The sequence below is a fragment of the Vidua macroura genome, chromosome 11, assembly GCF_024509145.1.
Source record: "Vidua macroura isolate BioBank_ID:100142 chromosome 11, ASM2450914v1, whole genome shotgun sequence".
NCBI classification, from domain to species: domain Eukaryota; kingdom Metazoa; phylum Chordata; class Aves; order Passeriformes; family Viduidae; genus Vidua; species Vidua macroura.
In genome coordinates, this window is record NC_071581.1 from 16,464,728 (window position 1) to 16,486,226 (window position 21,499).

Below are 21,499 nucleotides of genomic sequence, written 5' to 3' on the forward strand. Positions count from 1 at the left end.
AAAGACTTACTCTAATTTCTTCAGGTTTCCCATTCCTTTTAAGCTCTTTGAAAGAGCAGCAGCAAAGTCATCACCACATCTCCTGCTACGAAAGCTAAAATGTGAAGAAAAGGGGAAAAAGATAAACACACCAAAAGCTGATATTCTCATTTGCTTGCAGGATTCACCCTTCCTTTGTATTGAAAAGAAACGCCTGTCATCTTCCCTCTTATCTACTGCATTAACTACCCTGTTGTTCACCTTAATCAAAATGGAAAAGCAAACAGAAATAAAGCCAGAATGGATTTATCACCTTATTATCCTTCAATCACTCATAAATTCATTATTTCATACATTTCTGCAGTGCTGAAGTTATGCTGTTCTGATCAAATTTTCTCACATCATCTCTCTCTCTCTGTTCTAGAAAAAACTTGAGGTTTGACCTTCCAGTCCCTTAGCCCTTCACCCCACCCAGCAGCTCACAGCATTCACTGCGTTTACCTCAAGTGTTCCACATTTTTACAGCCAGCCAGAACCTCCAAACAGTCAGTGTCCACAAGACATCCTGCAAAATCCAAACAAATCAAATCCTGGCCCGAGTTTATGACAAAAACCAAAGCCAACATGTCCAGCGTTGTCAGTCTGAAGTTTTTAAACTCATACTTGAAATTCAGCAGGCTCCCAATGTGCTGGGCTACTTCGAGGTTTTGTGTTTCAAAGGTGCAGTGGCAGAGCTCAAGGACCTTAGGCCCTGACAGATGAGTGGCTGCCAGTTTCCTGAGGGACTGCAGTATCACATCCTGCTTTTCCTGCACCCAAGCTTCATCTTGCTCTGCCAGCAGCATGAGGAATGTCCTACACTCTCTTGATGACAAGCCTGAGAGAAATATGTGAAAACTCTCCGTAAACTCGGTCTTTGTCTCAGTCTTTAAAGTCCACTTTGACTTCAAGAAGAACTTCTTCTTCAGGTAGTTCTTGTCCACCCTCCTGCTCACCATGAGACACAGTGCTGCAAAAAACTCCTGCAAGCTCAAGTGCACAAAGGCATAGCCAACCTCTGGGCAAGTGCCACTCGTCTTCACCTCAAAGACAGTCAGCAATCCATGCAAGGAAGCAAATTCCTTCACATCCTCAGGAATATCACTGACATAAAACACAAGTTTCTTCTCTTCCAGGCCTCTCAGTGCAAGATCAAACAGACCCAAAATGGCCTTTTTGTTACAGTTCAGCTGAGTCTCCTCATCACCTGCACAGTCTCCTTGCTGCTTGTTCAGGAAGATGAGAAACATTTTGATATAAAACTGTGTCATAGTCTGAGGAAGCTCCACACTCATCTGGTGTTTGAGGAACAAATACTCCAAGCAGATGCACACAATGTTACACAGAGCAGGGATGAGGCACATGCTGAGGAGTTTGGTGCTGTTCTTCACGTGAGCAATAGCTTGTTCTCTGAATGAATGCTGACAGAAATAGTGGCTAACATATTCCTCCACCTTCTCATGGTCAAATCCCCAAATTTCTGCCAACACACCTACTGTATAGAATAAGAAGTCAGGTAGCCTCTTAGGCCGGCTGGTGACCAACACTGTGCAACCAGGCAGGAGGTTCCCGTGGCAGAGGTCAGCAAAGAGCTGGGATATGGACATAGGGGAGCTAAGAGCTGGGCCTCTCTTAGAGGAGGACAACACGTCCATGTTAGCTGCAAACTCATCCAGGCCATCAAAGATGATCAGTGTCTGCTGGGCATTCTCCAGGAGGCCCTGGAACACCGCATCAGGGCTGTCCTCTGGCTGAAGGAACATGTCAAACAAAAGCTCCTTCAGGGTCAATTTTCTTTTTAACAAATTCAGCTGCCGAAACTCAAACAAGAAAATGAAGAGAAACTGAGGTAGGACACCTTCTGCCCATTTCTGACAAATCCTGTGCATTAGCCTGGTCTTGCCTATACCTGGTTTTCCAAACAAAAAAATCACCTTCGTCGTGTGCGGCGGGGCCTCACTACAGAGCAGATCTGACACTTTCACAGCTGTATCTGCACATTCCTCTGCCTCAGGAGCACCTGCCATGTCCTCTCGGGGTTTCTCTGTTCTCTCTTTTAAGCGAGGGGCTTTGCTCTGATGAATGACAACGTTGACAAAGGTTTGGTTGAAAGGCAGTGGCTGTGTTTGTTCCTCTGCTTCTGCTGCTCTCCTGCTTCTGTATCTCTGGCGGACAGAATTGATGAGGAGATGCCGGTACTTCACAAATGCATCTAAGACAGAAGACAACAGAGGGGGTGTGAGGGTGAAAAGGTTAGTTGTGGGTCACAACATATCCAAAATACTACCACTTGTAGGCAGAGAAACAGTGGCCCTGATCAGAGGTTGCTGGGTAGAAATGACAAATTTTGAACTCCTGAAAATAACCTATAACTCTCCCTAATTTTTCACAGGGGCCAAAGAAGAACAACATTCAGGAAAAAGATGAGACAGCTTTATAGGAAAACTAAATCTTACTATCTCTAAGATGAGAATTAGGTATCTGTGTATTATTCACATTATTCCCTGTTCACTAGCTGCCTCTTCACCCATGCTGGCCTCTTAACACTGGAAGTTGATTTCCTGGGTGTCTCTGCAATGACATTAAATAGGTCCTTTCCTCAGAGGGAAGCCCAGCAGAGCTTCTGGAATATCCACATACCCAGTTGTCGCTGTTTGGCATCTTTGTCACTCCCAGAGCTGCTGCAACGGCGGCGGCGAGCAGACCCTGCAAATTGAAAGGGCAGAACCACGTCCAAAGAGCGTTTTGAATGGCAGCATGTTAAAGCTGGGCAAGGCTCTCCAGCAAAGCATTTGGGGAGTCGAAGAGGAAAAACTGGACAGATAAAACTATTTGTAAAGTCAGGCTGAGATTACAGAATTGCTTCTTCTGAGATGGGCCACAAGCACCTCACTGGTGAGTCTTTTTGAAGGCTGGATGATGCACCTGCCTCGCTTTGAACAGAGGAACTGCTTTGATATCCTGGGGAACGTGGCAGGGAATATCTGTTTCTGGGGGATGCAGGGCCCACAGATTCCCAGGGTTGTTTATGGTGGTTAATTTCCTGGTTTTTTATGGTGGACTGTCAGATGGAAAGAAGGGACAGAGCTGAGAGAGTCACATGTCTTTCTTAACTGGTCTTAGTAACTTTCAGCACTATTTTCAAATTTCCATTCCACCAGCACCTGGCGAGATGGGCTCACTAGGACACACAGCAGCTGGCAGCAGTCTGAATGCAGAGCAAAGGTCACTTTTTTCTTCTTATTTTCAACACCTTAAACCTGCACATGATGCACATGACAGTCATGTGACATTTGCAGTGCTGTGACTCAGGTCTCTGAGCATAAAGCAGAGGCAAAAGTGTCTCTTCATGATCTGCACCAGCTAGGAAAGTCTCAGTTCCAAATGCATCCCTGAAGAAAACCTTACTATCTGTTCTCTTAAGCTCCTATTCTGACAACTCTGGAGTGGTTTCTGCTTGATCAACACCTGAATAGTTTTTCTGCTCTTCCTTTAAAAGCCAAACCAACTTCTTCCACCTACCAATGAGCGGACCACAGTATAAAGTACATGGGTTTTGTAGAATGGGTGGGAGATTCCCCCAGAGAAACTAAAATGAGTGAGTTCCTTAGCAGGGGGCCAGCAAGGCTTTTCTGAAATTCAGGGAGAGAAAACAAAAACAGGGGAGGTTCATGTGCAAACCACCAAGAGCAGAACAATGAAATGTCAAATTGCAGTGGCTTCTCCACACCTTGCCAGTGCTGAGGGTCAATACCTGAGACATTTGGAGCCCTGCCCAGGCCATGAGCAGAGAAGAAAAACTCCAAGAGCACAGTGCCCAGGGTCTGTTCCAGCCTTACCTGTTGGCACAGATGACTGGGCTCTCGTGTCTGTGCCTGATTCTTCTGTCTGGCTGAAGTTACCTAAAGGAGTCAAATGGGAGATTAATTTTGGTTAATGTGAGCATTTTGCTCTTGAAATTTGGAGTGCAGCTGGCCAGAGACAAAAGACAAGTATCTTGCAACACAGACAGTGGCACAAACCAAGGCTCAGTATAAGGGATGCAAACATCCAGGTTCAAGGGTCTCCATCTGATCTTATCCTTCCAGATTACTCCACAGTACAGTTAGCTTCACTTTCAAGGCAGGAGAAAAACAACTTCACTCTCTGATACAAACAAACTCGGAGTATGGGCAGCTCGGGCTGATCTAAAACCACACTGTGGCCCAAAAGGGAAGCCCTATTTCCCTGCAAAGAAGGGTTTTCTGTGAATAAACCAGTGGCTGAGTTGGCAGCCCAGTCAAGGGCCTTTTCTGACTCACTGTATAGCTCACAGCTGCCACAAAACCCTCTCAGCATAACCAGAAGCAATTCACCTTCAGAAGGATTAGTGATGCTCAGCTGTTAGTACAAAAGCTAAACCGCTGTAAGCCAGCTCCAAAACCTTAAGAGACATCTTTTATGATATGTCACACTATCAAAAGGCTGAAAAGTGTTTCAGCTTCAGTCCTGAGAGAAATTCCCCACCAGCCCACATTCCCTGATGGTTGTCTGGTCTTTGCCCTGTTTCATCTCACCCAAAAGAGCTGCTGCTGCACTTGGTTACAAAGGTTGCATCCACCCAACTGATGCAAATAATAAGAGTCATTGCAAGTGGAATGTGAAAGTGCCGTTGAGAAGGACTCATCCTGTAAGACTTCCTGCAGAAGAGAGGAATTAATCACCAGATAAAGCAACCCACTAAAGGTGAGGCACAGCTTATTTGGCTCCACAGGCCCTCACAAAGCAGAGGGTGTGCACACTCTGTGTAGGTTGCAAGATAACACACACTAACAGATCGTGGTCCTTATGGATCATCCCATTTTCTCTAAAGCCGCCGCCTCTGCTAATGAGAAATACGGAGAAGTGGTTTTGTGTGGTTATTCTAAGACTTCTGTGTTCCTTGCCTTTCTGGATCAGGAAAATTTTAAAAATAACAATTAAAAGTCCACAGAACAAAGAGATTTGAGTATTTCTTCTTTCAAATAAATCCATCCAAAAATTGCTTCTCAGCTTTATTGGAGGTGGGGGCACACAATTTTTATTGCTTTTATCTGTTAATGTCAGGGGGTTTTAACCTCAAATTGCATTTCTAAGCCAGAAGCTGTGCTTCCAAGAAAAACAAGGCCATGCAGCTGAGGGCACTGGTGGTCCCACTGCCTAGACTGGGTGATGGTAATGGGTGGCCAAGGCGTTGGCTGTGTTTGGTCAGGGGAAACTCTCTTACCTTCTCCCGCAGAGCTCATGAGCAGGACCTCCAGATCCAGGGGCAGGTCATACTCCATGCAGACAGACTGCACAAAGTGCTTCCAGGCAGCAGGACCAGCCTCCTCCAGCAGGTCAAGGAGCACTGAGATTTTTTCTCTGGGGTTGGTGATGTCCCCCAGGCTGCTCAGGGCTGCCTCAGGGACGCAGCGCCGGGCAGTCGAGAGCAGCCAGTCGGGACAGTGAGTGAGGAACTCCACGAGCTGGGGACGGGCTCTTGCTACAGCTGCCAGCAGGTCTAGGTCATCGTTCTGAAATGGGGGCTAGAGGGATGCAGACAAAGGGCAGCAGTGGGCACAGGAGCAAGAGATGTTCACCCACACAGCCCTGCAGGGCTTGATCTGTTTTTCTAACCCTTGGCCTAACCTAGAATTTCTTACTTTTACTCCTGAGTTTAGAGTAGAGATCTGAGCCTAGTCATGAGCGTGCAAGGGTGGCAGTCCTTTTCTGCACAGTGCCTGACAGCAGGACTGTGAAGGACAGGGGCAATCTCTCTGGCACCAGCCAGGGAGAAGCAGTTGACTGACATCTGTATTGCTGCAGTGGCCATCTGCCAAATAACCCAGGCATCCTTCACAAATACCAGGACCTCTGGGGAGGCCAGGGATGTTTTTGTTATTGTTCAAGAGTGCTTACACAGAGGCAAGGTTTTCTGCTTCTCATAACACCCTACCAACAAACAGGTTGGGGATGCACAAGAAGTTGGGAGGGAACACAGCCAGGACAGCTGACTTCAACTGGTCATATGGCATCATGCTCAGAACATAAAGCTGGGGTAAGAAGGAGTAAGGCAGGGAGTTAGAGTGATGATGTTTGTCTCCCAGATCACCACTACATGTGATTATGCCCTGTTTTCCTGGAGATGGCAGAACACCTACTTGCCCATGAGAAGCTGTGAATGAATTCCTTGTTTTGCTTTCCTGTGTGTGTTTTGCTTTGCTTTGCTGCTGTGTGCAGCTTTTGCTTTACTTGTTCAGCTGTATCTCAGTTCACAAGTTTGTGCAGGACCCCCCTGCACAAAGGGCTCAGGCAACTGTTCTTGCTGCTCATTTTGTGGGGATGAACAACCCATTTCTGCTTTGGTGACAACGCCACCTCCATTCCCTCTTCCTTCCCACAAAGCCACACACACGATCTCCTACCTGCATTGTTGTGTAATCAGTCTCCTTCCAGTTGTCAAGTGCAAAGGAGGCTTCTGCTCCATATTCTGACAGAGAATCAATCTGCTAGAGGCAGTCTCAGAACACAGACACACCCCAACACGTGGGATATGCCTCACTTGGTACAGATGCCTGGGCATAACAACAACAGAGCTTGATGTAGACATGCCAGGCCATGGCAATTACGTGGGTCACAAATCTGGGAGCTCTGCCTTTGATCCAAGGGCCAGCTGTGATGCTTTTTGTCTCTTCTCACTCAAACCAGCAGCGACCACAAAGTTTCGACATTTGAGGATTCACTCCTGGTCTCATGAGAATGCAGGACTGAGCCTTGTGCCCTAGGATGCAAGTGAAGACAGCTTTAGGGGAACAGAACAGTTAGCTTCACTTTCAAGGCAGGAGAAAAACAAACTCGGAGTATGGGCAGCTCGGGCTGATCTAAAACCACACTGTGGCCCAAAAGGGAAGCCCTATTTCCCTGCAAAGAAGGGTTTTCTGTGAATAAACCAGTGGCTGAGTTAGCAGCCCAGTCAAGGGCCTTTTCTGACTCACTGTATAGCTCACAGCTGCCACAAAACAAAACAAAACAAAACTTTGTGGGAATCACAGCTTTCCTGGTGTCACTGCCTGATTTGTGCTGGACTATGCCACTCTGCTGCTGTCAGAGGAAGCTGATGCAGAAGCAGCAGCATCTTGCTCAAGTCAGGCAGTCAGTCACAGAAAAACTGTGAAAAGCTGATCCTCTGAGATGGCACAGCTCTCACAAAAGAGTTTCAAGTGTAGGGGGCTGAAAAAGCCCCCAGTGCCAGCTCCCCACCTCCCAGCAGAAAGGGTGAAGGGAAATTTCAGCCTGCTTTGCACCTGGCAGAAGTTGGTGTCCAGCCACCCCTGCCACAGGGAAAGGGAAGAGGAAAGAAAAAGAACAACAGACAACATCAAGAACAAGTCCGATCAAGAACAACAGACAACAACAGACTTAATAAAGCCATACTAAAAGCATACATAAATTAATAAAATCAGCCCTTAGCGCCAATGAAGACTGAAAGCCATTCAGGTAAAGAGTAGACTCATACAAATCAATGAATTTGTTTTCATATTGTTTTCATATTCAAGATGAAAACAACATGGAAAAGTTGGATGAAAGCTCAGCCACACTGCACAGCTCCTGTACTACTGCTCTGCTCAAGAATGACTGGCAGTTACCTTCAGTAAAATACCTCTGATCCCAAAACAAAGCACAAAAACCTCCCAAGAAAAGCCAGAAAACTTTTGAGTCTTGATCCTTACTCTTCAAACGCAAAACCAACTTTAATAAACTTTGCACAACTTAACCTCCTCAACTTGGCACTTTCACTGCTCCCGGACACAAAAAAATCCAACTGAAATGTGAGAGTCCCCGTTGCAAATCTACCAACTTCTTGCCTGCCCTGAGGGCACAGAGTACTTACCAGAAGCCCAGAAACAGAGTACCAGCACCAAAACCAGTGTGGGTGTCACCAAACAACAAAGCTGGAGAACAATATCCACTGCCTTGATTTCCCCACGTGCTAACTCATCACTGTCCCCAGGCACAAAGCCCTTTCCTTGCCTTTTGGGACCTACTGAACAAAAGGCTGAGCAAAATGAAAGTAAAACCAGCAGGAATTCCCCAACTGAAATGTATCTGCAGTAAAAATAGAGAAATGAGCAAAAATATCCAATCTGAACAGAGGAAGGGTAACATCCAAGCCTAAAATCTACAGCTAGGTGATAATTTAGGTAAAGTTTTTGAGGAGTAGTCCAAAGAAATGGTACCTAGGGCAAGAAACAATAATTGCTAGAGTTAATAGTTAGTGGAGTAAACTCTGACTTGGTTTTGGTTAAGGCACTTGCAGTGGGAATATTTCTATTCACATGCATAAATCCGATTATTCTGGTACACGGGGAAATGTTTAATTATCTCTTCCATTATATCTAAGAGGAAAAAACAAGTTGCTTTTCCTTTGGAATAAGGACAAGGTTTCAGTGATAATGTAGCAGATGTGAATGATTAGATAGAAGATCCCATGTCTAGATAGAGCCATGTTTGCAGAGATCTCCAGATCTAATCGGATGGGCTGCAACAAACAGTGGAATGTTATTATTTCTCTGAAGGCCAGGGAAGCTGCATTGGAAAACCAGATGGGGCCTGTAGCCGAGACCCAGAGAAGGCAAGATGGCACACGGTGCTGTGCTATAATTCCTTACACTATAATACTTATCAGAGGAACAAATTACCCAGATTCGGCAACACCCGTGTCTCTGGACAGAAACACTGACTCTGCCTGTCCTGCCTTGAGCACGGTGCAGCGAGTGGGGGGAGCTCTGGAGAACCGGGGGTGGATGGAGAGGGCGACGGTGACACCTGCCAGGCTCTGCCCCACTTTGCCACCTCCCGGCCCACCTTGTGCGTGGGAGCACAAGTCACCAGTTCGCCTAAAGTTTGGACTCCAATGACTTTGGAGGTGTTTTCCAGCGTTCACGATTCCGTTCTCTATCCCGGCTTTTCCCATAAGACATGAACATCTCAGGGCTGGGGGGCAAAGAGCCAGACCTCCATCCCCAAACCCTCGTGGGGTTCCCAGCACGACGCCTCGCCCCGTCCCTCCCCGGGGTGCCCAGCGCGATGTCCCCGTCCCCCGCGCTCACCTGGCCCCGCTGCGGTTCCCCGCGGGACAGCGGCAGCGGCGGCGCCGCGCCCGAAAGCGAAAGCGGCGGCGGCGGAGCGGCTCTGCCGGGAAAGCACGTGGGGCTGCGGAGCCGGGCTGGGGGGGCAGCGGCCCCCGGGATGGCGGGGAGGCAGCTCGGCATCCCCAGGGAGGCTTCGCTGCTCCCTCCTGGAATAATTTCGTTTGGTAAAACACCTCTAACATCATCGAGTTCAGTAACTGAGCGCTGCCGTGTTCTCCACTAAACCGTGTACCCAGGTGCCACACTCACACACCCTTTGAACAGCGCCAGGGATGGTGATTTCACCTCTACCCTGCGCAGCCTGTGTCCACTTCTGGTGAAGGCATTTCCTCTAATATCCAACATAAATCTCGCCCGTTGTCACTTGAGGGAGTTTGCTCTTGTTCTGTCACTTGCTACCTGGGAGAAAAGACAGACAGAGCCCCAGCTGGCTCCACCCTCCTTTCAGGGACTTGTAGAGTGGCAAGGTCCTCCCTGAACCTCTTTTTCTCCAGGCTGAATCCTCCCAATTCCATCAGCTGCTCCTCATCAAACTTCTGCTCCAGATCCTTCCCCAGCTCCACTGCCCTCCTTTGTCCCCATGGAAGGGAGGACAGCCCTTCCCCAGTCCAGTCCCCACTGAGCAGCCCCCAGTGGGACAAGGCACCTCCATGGCAGAAAAAGGGTGCTTTTCTCCTGCCATTTCCTTTTTATTAATGCTCACCACTCCTGTGGGATATCATTTAAGACAACCAGAGGGCTGTGGTTTGATGGAAGGTCCCCACGGTCCTCAGCAGACATTGCCGTGCAGGGAGTGAAAATGTCACCTGAACAATGGTGGCTTTAGAGCAGGAGGGAACTTGGACAAGCCCTTTGCTGGTACTGAAATAGCTGATGTGATGGGAACAGGGTGAGAAGGGAGGTAGAAAACTGCCCACTACACCAGGGCTTCTTCCAGGGCACAGTCGGTCCCACCACGGCATCACACCCCTCGTGCCCCTCGGCTGCTGCTGTCTCATGGCCACAGCTGGCTCAGACCTTCCTTGGCTGCCACGGAGCCACTGAGGCCCCTCCAGCCTCCTCCCCCACCAGCCTGGGCACCAGGACCTCTGAAGGGAGGGTCAGCCCAGCAGTCACACAGAACAAGGAAGGGCCTCTGGTGTTGTGGGTGAGAGAGAAGCAGGGCAGAGGGACCTGGCTTATATCCATGGTAATGCAGAGGGAGCAACCACCATGCCCAAGGAGCTCAGGAAATGGAGCCCATCCTTCTACCAACCTCTTTCTGGGACAAAGTTTAATGCTTTTATACTGCTCTGTGGTGGAAGAGAACATCAGCTCTACCTTTGTTAATGTGATCACCATTACAGGTGTTGGATTTATCACCCAAGATCTCTTCCAAGTGAAAAGACTTGAAAAAAAAAGCATGAACTGGTACAGGAAAATAACTGAGCCACTTGAGATAAATTATTGCACTGTAGTGGGAAGGAAAAGGAACTTGATGCTTAAACTTTCTCTTATAATCTCTTTCATTTCCTTATAATTTTCAATGCTTTTCTCATCTTTGCTGTCACTGTCTCAACAACATGGCCATAATCAGTTTGGAGCTCTCCCCTGAACCATCAGGGTCTGTGAAGAAATTACCTGGGCACAAGATCTCCATTATTGTACTGCACTGCAAATTTACATCCCATTTACTTTTTTCAGCCATATCCAGGTCTTTTACCATTACTGGTTCTAAACTTACTTGGAGTTTGGTAATATCATTTGACCTTGGCTGGATTCTGTCAAAATCAGGAGGATCTTGGTGGAAGTAAAACCCGGAATGAGAACGAAAGGTGCTGTATTTCCAAAATGTAACAACAGAGATGCCAAAAGGTGGCAAAACCCATTTCTGCTGCCTCCTGAGACTACCAACCCAAAGCCTGTGCACTTCAAGAGCCCAGCCCTGACTCCTAATTACACAAGCCCTTTAAAGATCCTGAAAAAATAGCATGGATTGAGGTGCAGACTTCAAAATCTTTGCAGAAGAAAGGCTCCATGGAAGCACAGCTGCACAGAGCCTAGAGCGTTTCTCAGGAAAAGGAAATAAAATTCAACCAAAACTGATTTAAAGCAGCTCATCTTTTAATTGGTGCAGACACAATTTTTCTGGTTGTACACAAGCTCCTGTGCTCCTCTGTGAAGGGATGAGCTCTACAAACTTTTCTCAAGAAAATTAAGAAGCAGATGGTTTGGGAAACCAAAGTCAAGCTGTACAATTACATATCCCTAAAAAGTGGGGAGAGAACAGAAAATATTATTTTAGTTCTTGCCACAATCCCAAAAGGGTTTTGAGAGCTAGGTAGCTCTGAGCTCTGCTTACCTTTCTGGTAATGATCTCAGGATTTATGATATCAAAGAGATCAAGCCTTTTGCTGTTCATCAGTGAGGTCAGAGCTGATCCAATACCTGTGCAATCAGCAAACCCATCCAGTTACAGGGATGTCCATCCTGGCTTTCTGACTGTTGCCAAAAGCTAATTGTGCCTCAATGTCCCATGACTTTCAGCCTGACAGAAAACTCATTTTTCCTTTCTCCCAGCCATTTACACGGGGTTCCTCATTCCCCAAGTGTATCTAGCAGAAATTTCAAACATATTTCAACAGAATTTCAAACCACAGATGTAGTTCCCCCCACTTCCCAGTTGTCAGTGTTATTGATGTATTTTTTTTCAGTGCTCAGGTTTAGGAGATCTGATGTTAGGCAATTTATGGAGCAGGCTGGCATTTCCCCACATGAAAACTCACTTGAAGTTACTTCTGGAATGCCAGCAACCAAGATCATATTCTGCAGGAAGCTTTGTATGGATGGGTCCTCCTGAAAATCAGAAAATTCATAGAAAAATGTAAAAGATGTTGTTTAGCCTCAAATGACTTAGAGAATACTTTTTTTAGGACTTACCCCACTTGGATCAGCTGTGCATTTAAACACTTTAATCTCTACACTGAAGGGAAGGGGAAAAAAGGGGAAGAAAAGTCACTAAGTGCTGCAGAGATCCTCTTTTTGTGCTGCTTTTAAACACGGGCCAAAAGAGGCAACTCTTGAGAGAGCACAGTACCAACCTGGAGTCCACAGGCTGCAAAATGAGTTTCTTTTCTGCATAGGTAGCTTGGATGGTGACTGTGATTTCCTGCAGAGAGAAGAACAGCAGGGTTCAGGCATAGCCTTATAGCAAGGAGCTGTATTTGGATATTTTGGGTTGTTTTGGATATTTGAGCTGCATTTGGATATTTGGGTTGTTTTCTACGAGCCAGAGTTCAACATCCTTTTGGCTTTACCTCCAGGTATTGCTAGAGAAGGCCAGCACTTTCCTTCTCCACTTGCATGCCATAAACTCTCCCCTCATGCCCACAGCCTCAGTCTCTGGAGCTGCAGGCTGGCTCATCCTCTGGACTTTTGCTATTTTTTAAATCCTGCACAAGGATGGAAATGGCTTTGTAAGGTGTTCCAATGACACCCATCCCAACATCTGACTGCCTGTAGAGAAAATATCCTGAGGGTAGCCAGGGCTGCCACAGGTAGTCAATCCAATGTAAGCCAAATTTAAAAAATAAAGCAATCTCTAAATTCTGGCCACTTAGGCTCGTTGTCTTGCTGTTGTCTACACATAAACATTAATTTAAGAGGAACATTTTGTGATGCAGTTGCAGATCACAACCAGGGTTTCAGCAGTGCAGGAGCTCATCCTAGAAGCCACAATTTTGGGAATCACCTCTAGTCCAGTGCTTCTGCAATCCTTGAAAGGTACCGTTTAATACCATAATATTTCAAATACCATTTGGGGCATAAGAAACATCCATGCATATTTCTTTTAACACCCTGCTAACATGGGATACTTGCTGAGAGATTTAGTCTCAGCTGTGGTTTAACCTTTAAAATTGAGCGTGCCCAACCCTCAGGCAAGGATTCGGGATGGTTTTGTGCCTGTCTCAGCCCACAGCTACAAGACTGGACAAACACACTGCTTTCCTGTGATGTTAACCATGACAGGGAAGCTGTTGGCATTTCCTTTTTCTGCTTCCTTAGATTCAGTATAAAGCAGTTTGGGGTGAAACACAGTGTAATCAGGACCCTTCATACAGGCCCACATAGAGAAAAAGGTTCTATTTTGAGCTTCACATTCTTCAGAGTTTCATGTCCATTTCTGACACAGCTATACTCTTAGTGGGGACCCGAGCTAGAATTTGGGTACAAGGAGAGTTCAAAACAAATACATTCCCATGGTGCCTTCACTTTCTCCTAAAATGTCTCAATGACACTACCCTGTGTCAGATAAATGTTAATGGGGGCTCCTCAGAGCTTTCTGCTGCTTTGACCACCTTGCACACCGATAGTGGGCTGGCCTCGTTGAGGGGGCATTGAGCCAGCATGGTCACTATCATCATTCCCAGTCTCAAAGGTCTAAGGAACACATGGGAGTGATAAAGAAACTGATTTGCCTTCTCCACCTCCCGTGGTTTAGCCACCCACCCTTCCCAAAGGGCTCCCTCCATTGCTGTCCCTGCACACCAGGGATGGTCCTGACTTGGGACAGAGCCTGTCCCGAGGTCTTCACAGTCAGGAGGTGACACCGACCTTCTCCATGTACAGGGCCACCAGGGGTTCTTCTCCTGCCAGAAGGATGCTGACCTCCACTGCTACCGAGGACCTCACGACCGTTCCTTCAGGCTGAAAGGAAATCTGGGGCTGGGTGAGACTCCACACCTTGGCCACAGAGTCGTTGTAGGAGGTGCCTTGAAAAATCTGGTGGAGTAAGGAGTTGAGTCAGACTTTTTCCGTACCAAGTTCATGCCAACTTGTCGCACAGCTGCATTCCTTTTGCAGTCCCCAGTTCAACCTCCTGTTCACCCAAGCCCAATAACCCAGCCAGGTTTCAGGGAAATTGTGCCAGCATGGAAGATGGAGAAATCCTCCTTGCAAAGCACAACTGCTCCTCCATCAGCCCCTCTTTTTCTCCATCTGGCCCACCCAAGACTCAGATTGCCAAGGGAAGGACCCAAGTTGTTACAATGCAACAGAATCCACTTGAAATTTCCTCATTTGGCATGCAGTGCTTTGAATAGGACAAAAAGTTACCCTCTGCACTGCCTTCCTCTGCACTTCTGTGTCTTCCATCTCAAACAGTTCCTTCAGAAACAAACCAGAAACAGATTGTGAAAAAAAACAAAAGATAAGGTTATGGTTGCTCCTGGTGCAGGCTGGACAGGCCAGAGCACTGAGGTGGGGCCTGTGCCCAGGGCAGGACATGGCTGAGCTCCCCCAGGTCCCACCCTTTTTTCCATCCCAATGATCCCCCAGAAAATCCCATCCCTCTACAATTCAGCAGACAAGCTTCCTATCAGCTGCTGTTATCCCTCCAAGGAATAACACTGCCCTCTTGATAAGAGGGCACCAATTCCAGGATCACATTAAGTGACTGACCGTAGATTTCTATCTTTCACCAGCTCTCACCGAAACACAGTATTCAGTGAATTTTTCACTTTCTCCCCAGAATATGATGCATGGGGTAAGGAGGGTACCCCTCTGGGAATGACCTGCAATTTCTCCCCTCGGAGGTTCAGCACCAGTTGTCCATCCAGGAAAGCTGCTGCAGCCAGGGAGCTGAAGCTGTGCTCGGACAGCCAGAAGTAGAGCATTCGGGACTCGGTCAGCAGCGACGGGGAGAAAACGGAGTCACTGAGCACGCTGGAGCTGTTCTTGTACAGAACAGTGCCCTGGAAAGGAAAACAAGTGTGCTGGCCACAGCAAGCAGCAGGGAGACTGTCACCCTGATTTTTAAAAGTGTTTTCTTTTATAGGTTTTTTGAAAGTTTTAAAGTTCTCATAAAAGTTTTTTAGCCTTCTGATAATGTTTACACATTTGAAAGTCAGAGTTGCCACACAATTTCATGTAGAAATAAAACAGTTTACATATTTCTCTGTGGGTAAAGAGAAATGATTGATTGATCTTTAGACCAGTGTAGCTGGAGAAGTGATAATTACATCCTCCAATCCACAGCCACCTTTAGAATTCTATAAATACCAGATGTTTGAATAAAACTAAGTCTTTTTTTCTTTTGAATTTAACAAACTTCTGTGTACTCATTTTGTGTCCAATAACAACAGGAGACAGGACAAAAAGCCAACACCTGCATTTCCATGGCAAGGCAAAGGCCTGGCTGGACACAGCAGGGAGCAGGTTGGCATCAGCCCAGCTGCAGTGGCACAGCACAGCCCCTCCAAGCCCTCCAGAGCACACCATGGCCAGAAAACCTTTGGTGTCTGAGCAGCCTGGGTTGCTTTACCTTGTGGTGGGATTCTATGTATCTTGCTTTTATCACAGGATCTGATGCGAGGGAGATATCAACAACGATGTCCTGGTCACGGACAAAATTGGCTGCAGGAAGAAAACACAAAAACCTCTCACCAGAAACAGGACCTTAAGCAGAGCTTGTGACAGTCGCTTTTAGGACTTGGTGCAGGTGGTGGCAGGGATGGTATTGAAGGTACACAGGGGTGGGACAAGGGTTCCCACTCCTTTGGATGCTACAGCTCACTGACTCTGTTTCTTCCCTGGGAAACTGGGATAATTACGCTCAGTTTTACATTCCACTCCTTTTCCCTGATATTTGGGAGTGGGAAAATCTCCAGATGGTGTACAACCTCTAACATTGGTCCTGCAGCTTCCTGCACAGCTGATCAGTACATACTGAAGAGAAATTCTTTATTCATTGAAATGTCTTTGAATCTGTGTAATCATCCTAAAGGAACAACACGATGCAGAAAAACCAAACATAACATTACTAAGGTTTATTTTGCTGCTGTCTGAGGGCTTGGGATCCTATATATATATTTGAATGACATTTTTGATGGATGTGGCCATCCCTCAAACATTAAAAGCTGTACATAAAAAAAAAAAAAAAAAAGCAGAAAAAACAAGAATATTTACCTGCTAAATCAATTACAAAATTTGTCAGCATCTGAGCAACAGCATTTATTTCCTTGCACACCTACACAAGGAAAATAGAGGAAAAAATTAGGGGAAGGGACATTTGTATTGTATTGTAGAGCAGAGCTGGGCCTCATTGAGGTCTAGGGGCTGTTGGTCAGAGTCTCTAGACAGCCTCAGGGTCAGCAACAGCTCTCACTTTGCCCAAGCTGCTTTTTTATTGTGGATTCAATTTATTTGTCTTACTTTTCATGAGCACTAACCTGTCACTGCTACTGTCTTGTGGGCAAGAAAAGTGTGTGGGATACACAGAGCTTTCCTCAGTCCACAGGCTGATCTTACCTCCCTCTTGAGGACAAGCTTCAGAGTGAAGGAGATGAAATCTGTGAAGAGCTGCTTCAGCCAGCCAGGTCTGTGTAAGGCAGGGAGCACAGTGAGGTCTGCACATTTGGGTGGGTGGCATTTGGGGACCAGCAGGGGGACAATAATCTCAGTTTTGAAAGGGGTCAGACTCACTGCTTGTCTCCTTGGAGGTGAAGTGTGAGTTTGTGGAAAGTCAGGTAGCAGTCTGAAGCATCAGGAGCCACTCGGTCCTTTTGGCACACTGCATGGGACAAAAGGAAAAAGAAAAAAAAAAAAAAAACCAATAGCTGTTTTGTTACTGAGAGGAGAAGGAAGAGCACACTTTGCAGACACTGCAAGCCTGGAGCAGGGCATCACTGCAGAGGGCCAGCCAGGGCTCCCCACATCTCCCAGGGGATGCTTCCAAAAGATTCCAACCCTGCCAAGTTGGGGCAGTTGGGGCTACCTGGCACCTGGATGGTTTCTGCCCTAGCTCCTGCCAGCAGAGACTCAGCTGCCCCCCAACATGACCCAGGAGAACCTGGACAGTACATGCAGCCCACAAGCCAGAGTGGAGAGGGAATTCAGTCATATTGCAAAATGTTTGGGTATTGCAGCATACTTACTCAGATTGATATTTAGCTGGAGGTCAATGGAAGACTCAATTTCAAAATCAACTGAATGAAAAAGCTGCAGGCTGTAATGGCAGAAGAGGGGACATTCAGGAACCTGAGCCAGGAGCAGCTTCTCCCTGACAGATGTGGATTTTATAACACCTCTCATACCTGTCCTTGCACTGCAATGGGCCAACCCCCAGCACACCACAGCCCATCTCAGATACTCTGGCTTTAAATCATTGCAAACTGCTGCCTTAGTGGCACTTAGGAGCATTAAACCCCCCCTTTTTTTCCACTCAGAGTTTACAGAGCAGCAAAGCAGAGAGACTAAGTCAACTCCTCTGCTTTGGCCATCTGGTCTTGTCATGCAAGGTGAGGACAGAAAAGCAGAAAGCAAAGAAGCAGTGCTAGAGTATAAAATCCTGTCTCAGCCATCAATGCAGGCATGGCCAGAGAGACTGAGGAGAGCAGCCCCACTGTGCTGGGCCCGGGCCAGCCCCACAGGCAGCAGCAGAGCTGGAGGGGTGCCCAGCAGCCCCAGCCCCCTACTCACAACCAGGCCCCGGTGTAGCCGTAGCTCAGGGTCCCTTTGAACAAGGCTGTCACGTTCCTAATGGAGATGTGGATGGCACCGTCCTCCTCCTTGAGCTCCACCTCGCTCCTCTCGATGGACAAATCATTGACCTGGATGCTAGAAACAGCAGAAGCAGAGTTTGTCCCCAACCCAGAGCTGTTTGCTGTGGTTGGGCAGTGTTGTAAATGCAGGTGAACCCGGTGGGAAGAAATGCTGATGTCTGACTCCATCAGAAGGCTGAACGATGTTTTTATTAAAACTATACTATAATACATTAATATACTATTTAAAGGAGATACTACAACTACACACCTACTTTTCTAACTACTATATTTAACTCTCTAACAACTCGTGACCCTCTCTTGAGAGTCCAGACACAGCTGGATTGGATTTGCCATCAGGCTCAAACAATCCTCACCAGAATCCAATCAAGCAATCACCCCAGGTAAACAATTCTCCAAACACATTCTACATGGGAAAAACAAGGAGTAAAAATAGAAATTGTTTTCTCTTTCTTCTCTCTGTGTTCCTCTATGAAAAAAATCTTGAGCGAGAGAAGAATGTGCTTGCCACACGGCAGGACAGGTTTATTCCTGAGGAATGGGATCTCTGAGGGACTCGTGCCAGTGCCAGATTCTGGAGCTTTTGCAAATCCCAGGGCCAGGTACAAGGACAGTGACAGTGATGCTTGTGCTCAGCCTTGTGCACTGTGCAATCTTTGGATACAAGGTTTTGGAATGATTTAAACAGGAAACATGGAACAATGCAACCCTGTTTCATTGCAGTGCTCTGTGCAGCCGTGGTCATGGCAGGCAGTCAGTTCTGTGAGTACACCACTGAATTTGTGGTGCCCAAATAAAAGTGAGAAACCAGCCTGGTTTGTCACAAAGCACAGCCAAGTGACATCCTGCTGGCAGGGGTGGCTCTGGCAGCCCAGATGGGTCCCCTCTGCCTCTCAGTGTGCCTTGGGCACCATCTGTCATCGGTGGCCACAGGTGCCCCACCCACAGGGACATTACTCCCCATCCCCACTGTCAGAAATGAGCTCTACACACTGCCTTCCCACCCAGCTAGAAAAATAAATAACTCTTAAATAACACATTAGCAGCCTAAACCTTAACATGCAAATTGTCTGCGAGGCTTAGATCCAAAACTGTGTCTGCCCCAGTCCAGACCTCTGCTTTCACCAGGAGCTGCTGGATCAAAGCTGCCCCCTGGGCCAGTTTCTGGTCCCCTCTGAGCCCCGTCACGTCCCCTGGCACAGACACACAGACACTCACTCGCTCAGCGCATACGCCACCCGCCCGAGGAGCCGCATGGACCTTTCCCCGGTGACGTTTGGGAATTTGGCGTTTCTGAAGGCTGCTTGAATGACCTGGGCAATTTCCTGGTTCACTGTTGGTGGAAGAAAAGGGCAGAGATGTCAAAGTGCAATCTGTCCTGGCTGCAAAGCCAGATCCGCACTCTGGATTAAAGCACTACAGAACGCTTTTATCCGAGGCGTTTGTGTTAGACTCAGGAAGCACTAGAAGTAGTTTCAGAGTAAATTTAAAAAATTAAAAATCCCTAATTGTGACAGCTGATGGCAGCAAGGGACAACAGCATGTGTGGCTCGGTAGCCACCAGTGGGAGCTGTCCCAGGGAGTCATGGCCAGCTTTCACACACCTCAGGAGCAGATTTTGGAAACGTCAAGGCTGTGCTAGTCCTTACACCACACAAGCTGTTGACTTTACCCGAGTGCTTTGCTTTGTTTCTGCTTACTTGTATTGCAGTCAGCTCTTGGGTCTACAAAGAAAAAATTCTGAAAAAGTTTCTGTGCCCATTTTCCTAACATTACACAGCCCCTTCCAGCCTCAGCCTCAGGCACATGCTTGCACAGGACTTTTATCTTCCAGAAATACCCTCTGTTAGTTCAGCCCCACATTAATACATCTTTCTCTGCATGTACCACTGTCAGATGGGACAGGACAGAGATGTTCCCACCCTCCACAGAAGAATTAAGTTCTTCTCCCACCTGCAAAGCTCCCAAATCCTTGCAAATAAGCCCACAGCAGGCAAGAACCTGTTTCCCCTTCTACCTACCAACCCCAAGAGATGAGATTGCAATGAGGAGAGAAATCAAACACACATTTGTTCAAGCTCTTTCATCATGCCAAGTCCCAACAGGAACAGTGCTAAATCCTGTGGCTGAGGAAAGGGGATGGGGACAATTTTCAAACTCCTTTGCCTGCTCATGCTTTTAACCTGTGCTCCCAGGCAGGTGTTTACACAAGAGCCAGAGAAGCAAGAAACCCCCTCACTTGGCCGATCTGTCACTGACTTGTGGCAGAGCTGGGGCAAACCCAGCCCCAAGGAGAGGCACTTACACAGCAATGCCGCGGGCTTGGTCATCCTGCAGACGATCCCTGTGCCTCTGTAGGGAAAGGGCCCAAACTCGCAGGCTGCTGCTGCGTGGACAAGCCCCAGCAAGATGCTGAAGGTCCCCAGCATGATCCTGCCAGCCCAGCACATCCTCAGCCAGTGCAGAGAGTGCTGATGAGACCAAGTGATTCTTGATGGAGGCAGAGGCTGCTTTCATACCCCCAGCAGAGCCCACTCGAAGCAGGACATGACCTGCTTCCTCCACTTATCAAAACTCATCACACATTTCCTAATCTTCCTATAGTTTCCTTAACACCAGTCATGTTGCACGCTGCCTTCCTCCCTCAGCAGGAGTTTGGGCTGCAGGGCTCGGTGCTGCTGCCAAGACTGCTTTAACTCAGGACATGGACACACCAGGGCGGGTGGAAAAAGCTGGAGGGGGATGGAGAGTGGAAGAGGACAAAGTCAAGGGAGCAGCCTCACATGCTGCCTCAAGCCACTTCATCATTTTTTCTTCATGCAGAAATATTCCTTATTTTGTATTGCTGCAGTAATTCCCCAGCAAAGCCCTGTTTGAAAGGTGCCTACATCATTCACTGCTCTCCCTTCCACTGATTTTATACATACTGTGGGGAAACTGAGGCACACTCCTGGGACAGGGGTGTTTCCTGCTACCACTGGGTGAACCCACATCTCCCACACCCCTGGAAAGGTCCAGGACCACAGGACTGGGATGCTTTTTGCCTCTTGTCTGGGTTTGGTGAACAGTCTGACTTGCCACCATCCCACTAAGGCAGAGCTTTTCATGCACCCAGACTCTCAGCTGCTATTTGGGGAACACCAGCGACCCAAGCTCACATCCACTCCTAGTGCCACACACCTGCCCTGTGTGCCACTGTCCTCCTGCACCTCTGCTGTGCTGCTGGGGCCCATCCCCACCCCAAAACAACCTCCAGCACAAGACAGAGTGGGGTAATTTCAGAAAGGAGGCTCACAACAGCTCCCCTGAACCTTTTTGCCAGAAAAGGCTGAGGGAGAAGGACAGGTGAGAACTTGGCAGTGCTGCAGGGGCAGCTTCAACGCCCTGAGCGAGGCGAGGTGCCAGCCTCCCTCCTCTCCCTGGCAGATGCCTCATCCTCCCTGTGCAGGGTGAGCACATTTCCTGCGGGGTCCCTGCTGTCCAGCAACCCCCACCCTGCCGTGCTGTTTTCTTCCTGAGTTGAGAAAGTGAACGGCCTCGGGTACCCCGCGGGAGGCACTCACGGTCACTGACCCCGAGGGAAGCCGAGCATCTGCAGCTTCCTCCAGGCTTCTCCAGGAGAGCAGCGTGGTGGCCATGGACAGACTGCCTGCTGCCAGCCCAAAGTGCTTTATAAATGAACAGCTAATTGTTGAAAACACAACGTACAGAGACAGCAGGTGCTTGAGCAGCAGAGCTTCCATGGCATCATCTCAGCTGCCACAGCATCCCCGCTGCCCTGGCCAGGAG

At 47.8% G+C, this 21,499-nt stretch overlaps 2 protein-coding genes across 2 annotated transcripts in view; both read right to left on the reverse strand.

Annotated features, from left to right (window-relative positions):
* The window catches only part of NLRC5 (NLR family CARD domain containing 5), a 34,455-nt gene extending 25,165 nt beyond the window's left edge, over positions 1–9,290 (reverse strand). Inside the window, 9 exon segments of the mRNA XM_053987786.1 lie at positions 11–94; positions 481–2,230; positions 2,659–2,724; positions 3,858–3,920; positions 5,264–5,564; positions 5,682–5,793; positions 5,795–5,851; positions 7,279–7,349; positions 9,048–9,290. Of these exon segments, the coding sequence (XP_053843761.1) occupies positions 11–94; positions 481–2,230; positions 2,659–2,724; positions 3,858–3,920; positions 5,264–5,564; positions 5,682–5,793; positions 5,795–5,851; positions 7,279–7,349; positions 9,048–9,290 (2,747 nt within the window).
* Positions 9,291–11,252: 1,962 nt separating this feature from the next.
* CETP (cholesteryl ester transfer protein) lies at positions 11,253–20,203 on the reverse strand. Its single transcript, XM_053987384.1, has 16 exons — positions 20,016–20,203; positions 18,929–19,043; positions 17,628–17,765; positions 17,084–17,154; positions 16,632–16,719; positions 16,458–16,527; positions 16,116–16,176; positions 15,472–15,563; positions 14,723–14,902; positions 14,265–14,315; positions 13,764–13,931; positions 12,251–12,318; positions 12,090–12,132; positions 11,936–12,005; positions 11,512–11,597; positions 11,253–11,417 (listed from the first exon to the last, which is right to left on the reverse strand). Exons 1-16 carry the CDS (start codon positions 20,158–20,160, stop codon positions 11,343–11,345), a joined length of 1,521 nt encoding a protein of 506 aa, XP_053843359.1. The 5' UTR covers positions 20,161–20,203; the 3' UTR covers positions 11,253–11,342.
* Between the last annotated feature and the right edge of the window lie 1,296 nt (positions 20,204–21,499).

Excerpts from the sequence above, each read along its gene's own strand:
- CETP (XM_053987384.1), bottom strand. The coding sequence starts at position 20,160 with ATGTGCTGGGCTGGCAGGATCATGCTGGGGACCTTCAGCATCTTGCTG. Across the intron at positions 12,133-12,250 it reads TTGCAGCCTGTGGACTCCAG|TGTAGAGATTAAAGTGTTTA; the intron begins GTTGGTACTGTG and ends CCTTCCCTTCAG. Across the intron at positions 11,418-11,511 it reads CTGAGATCATTACCAGAAAG|GGATATGTAATTGTACAGCT; the intron begins GTAAGCAGAGCT and ends CCCACTTTTTAG.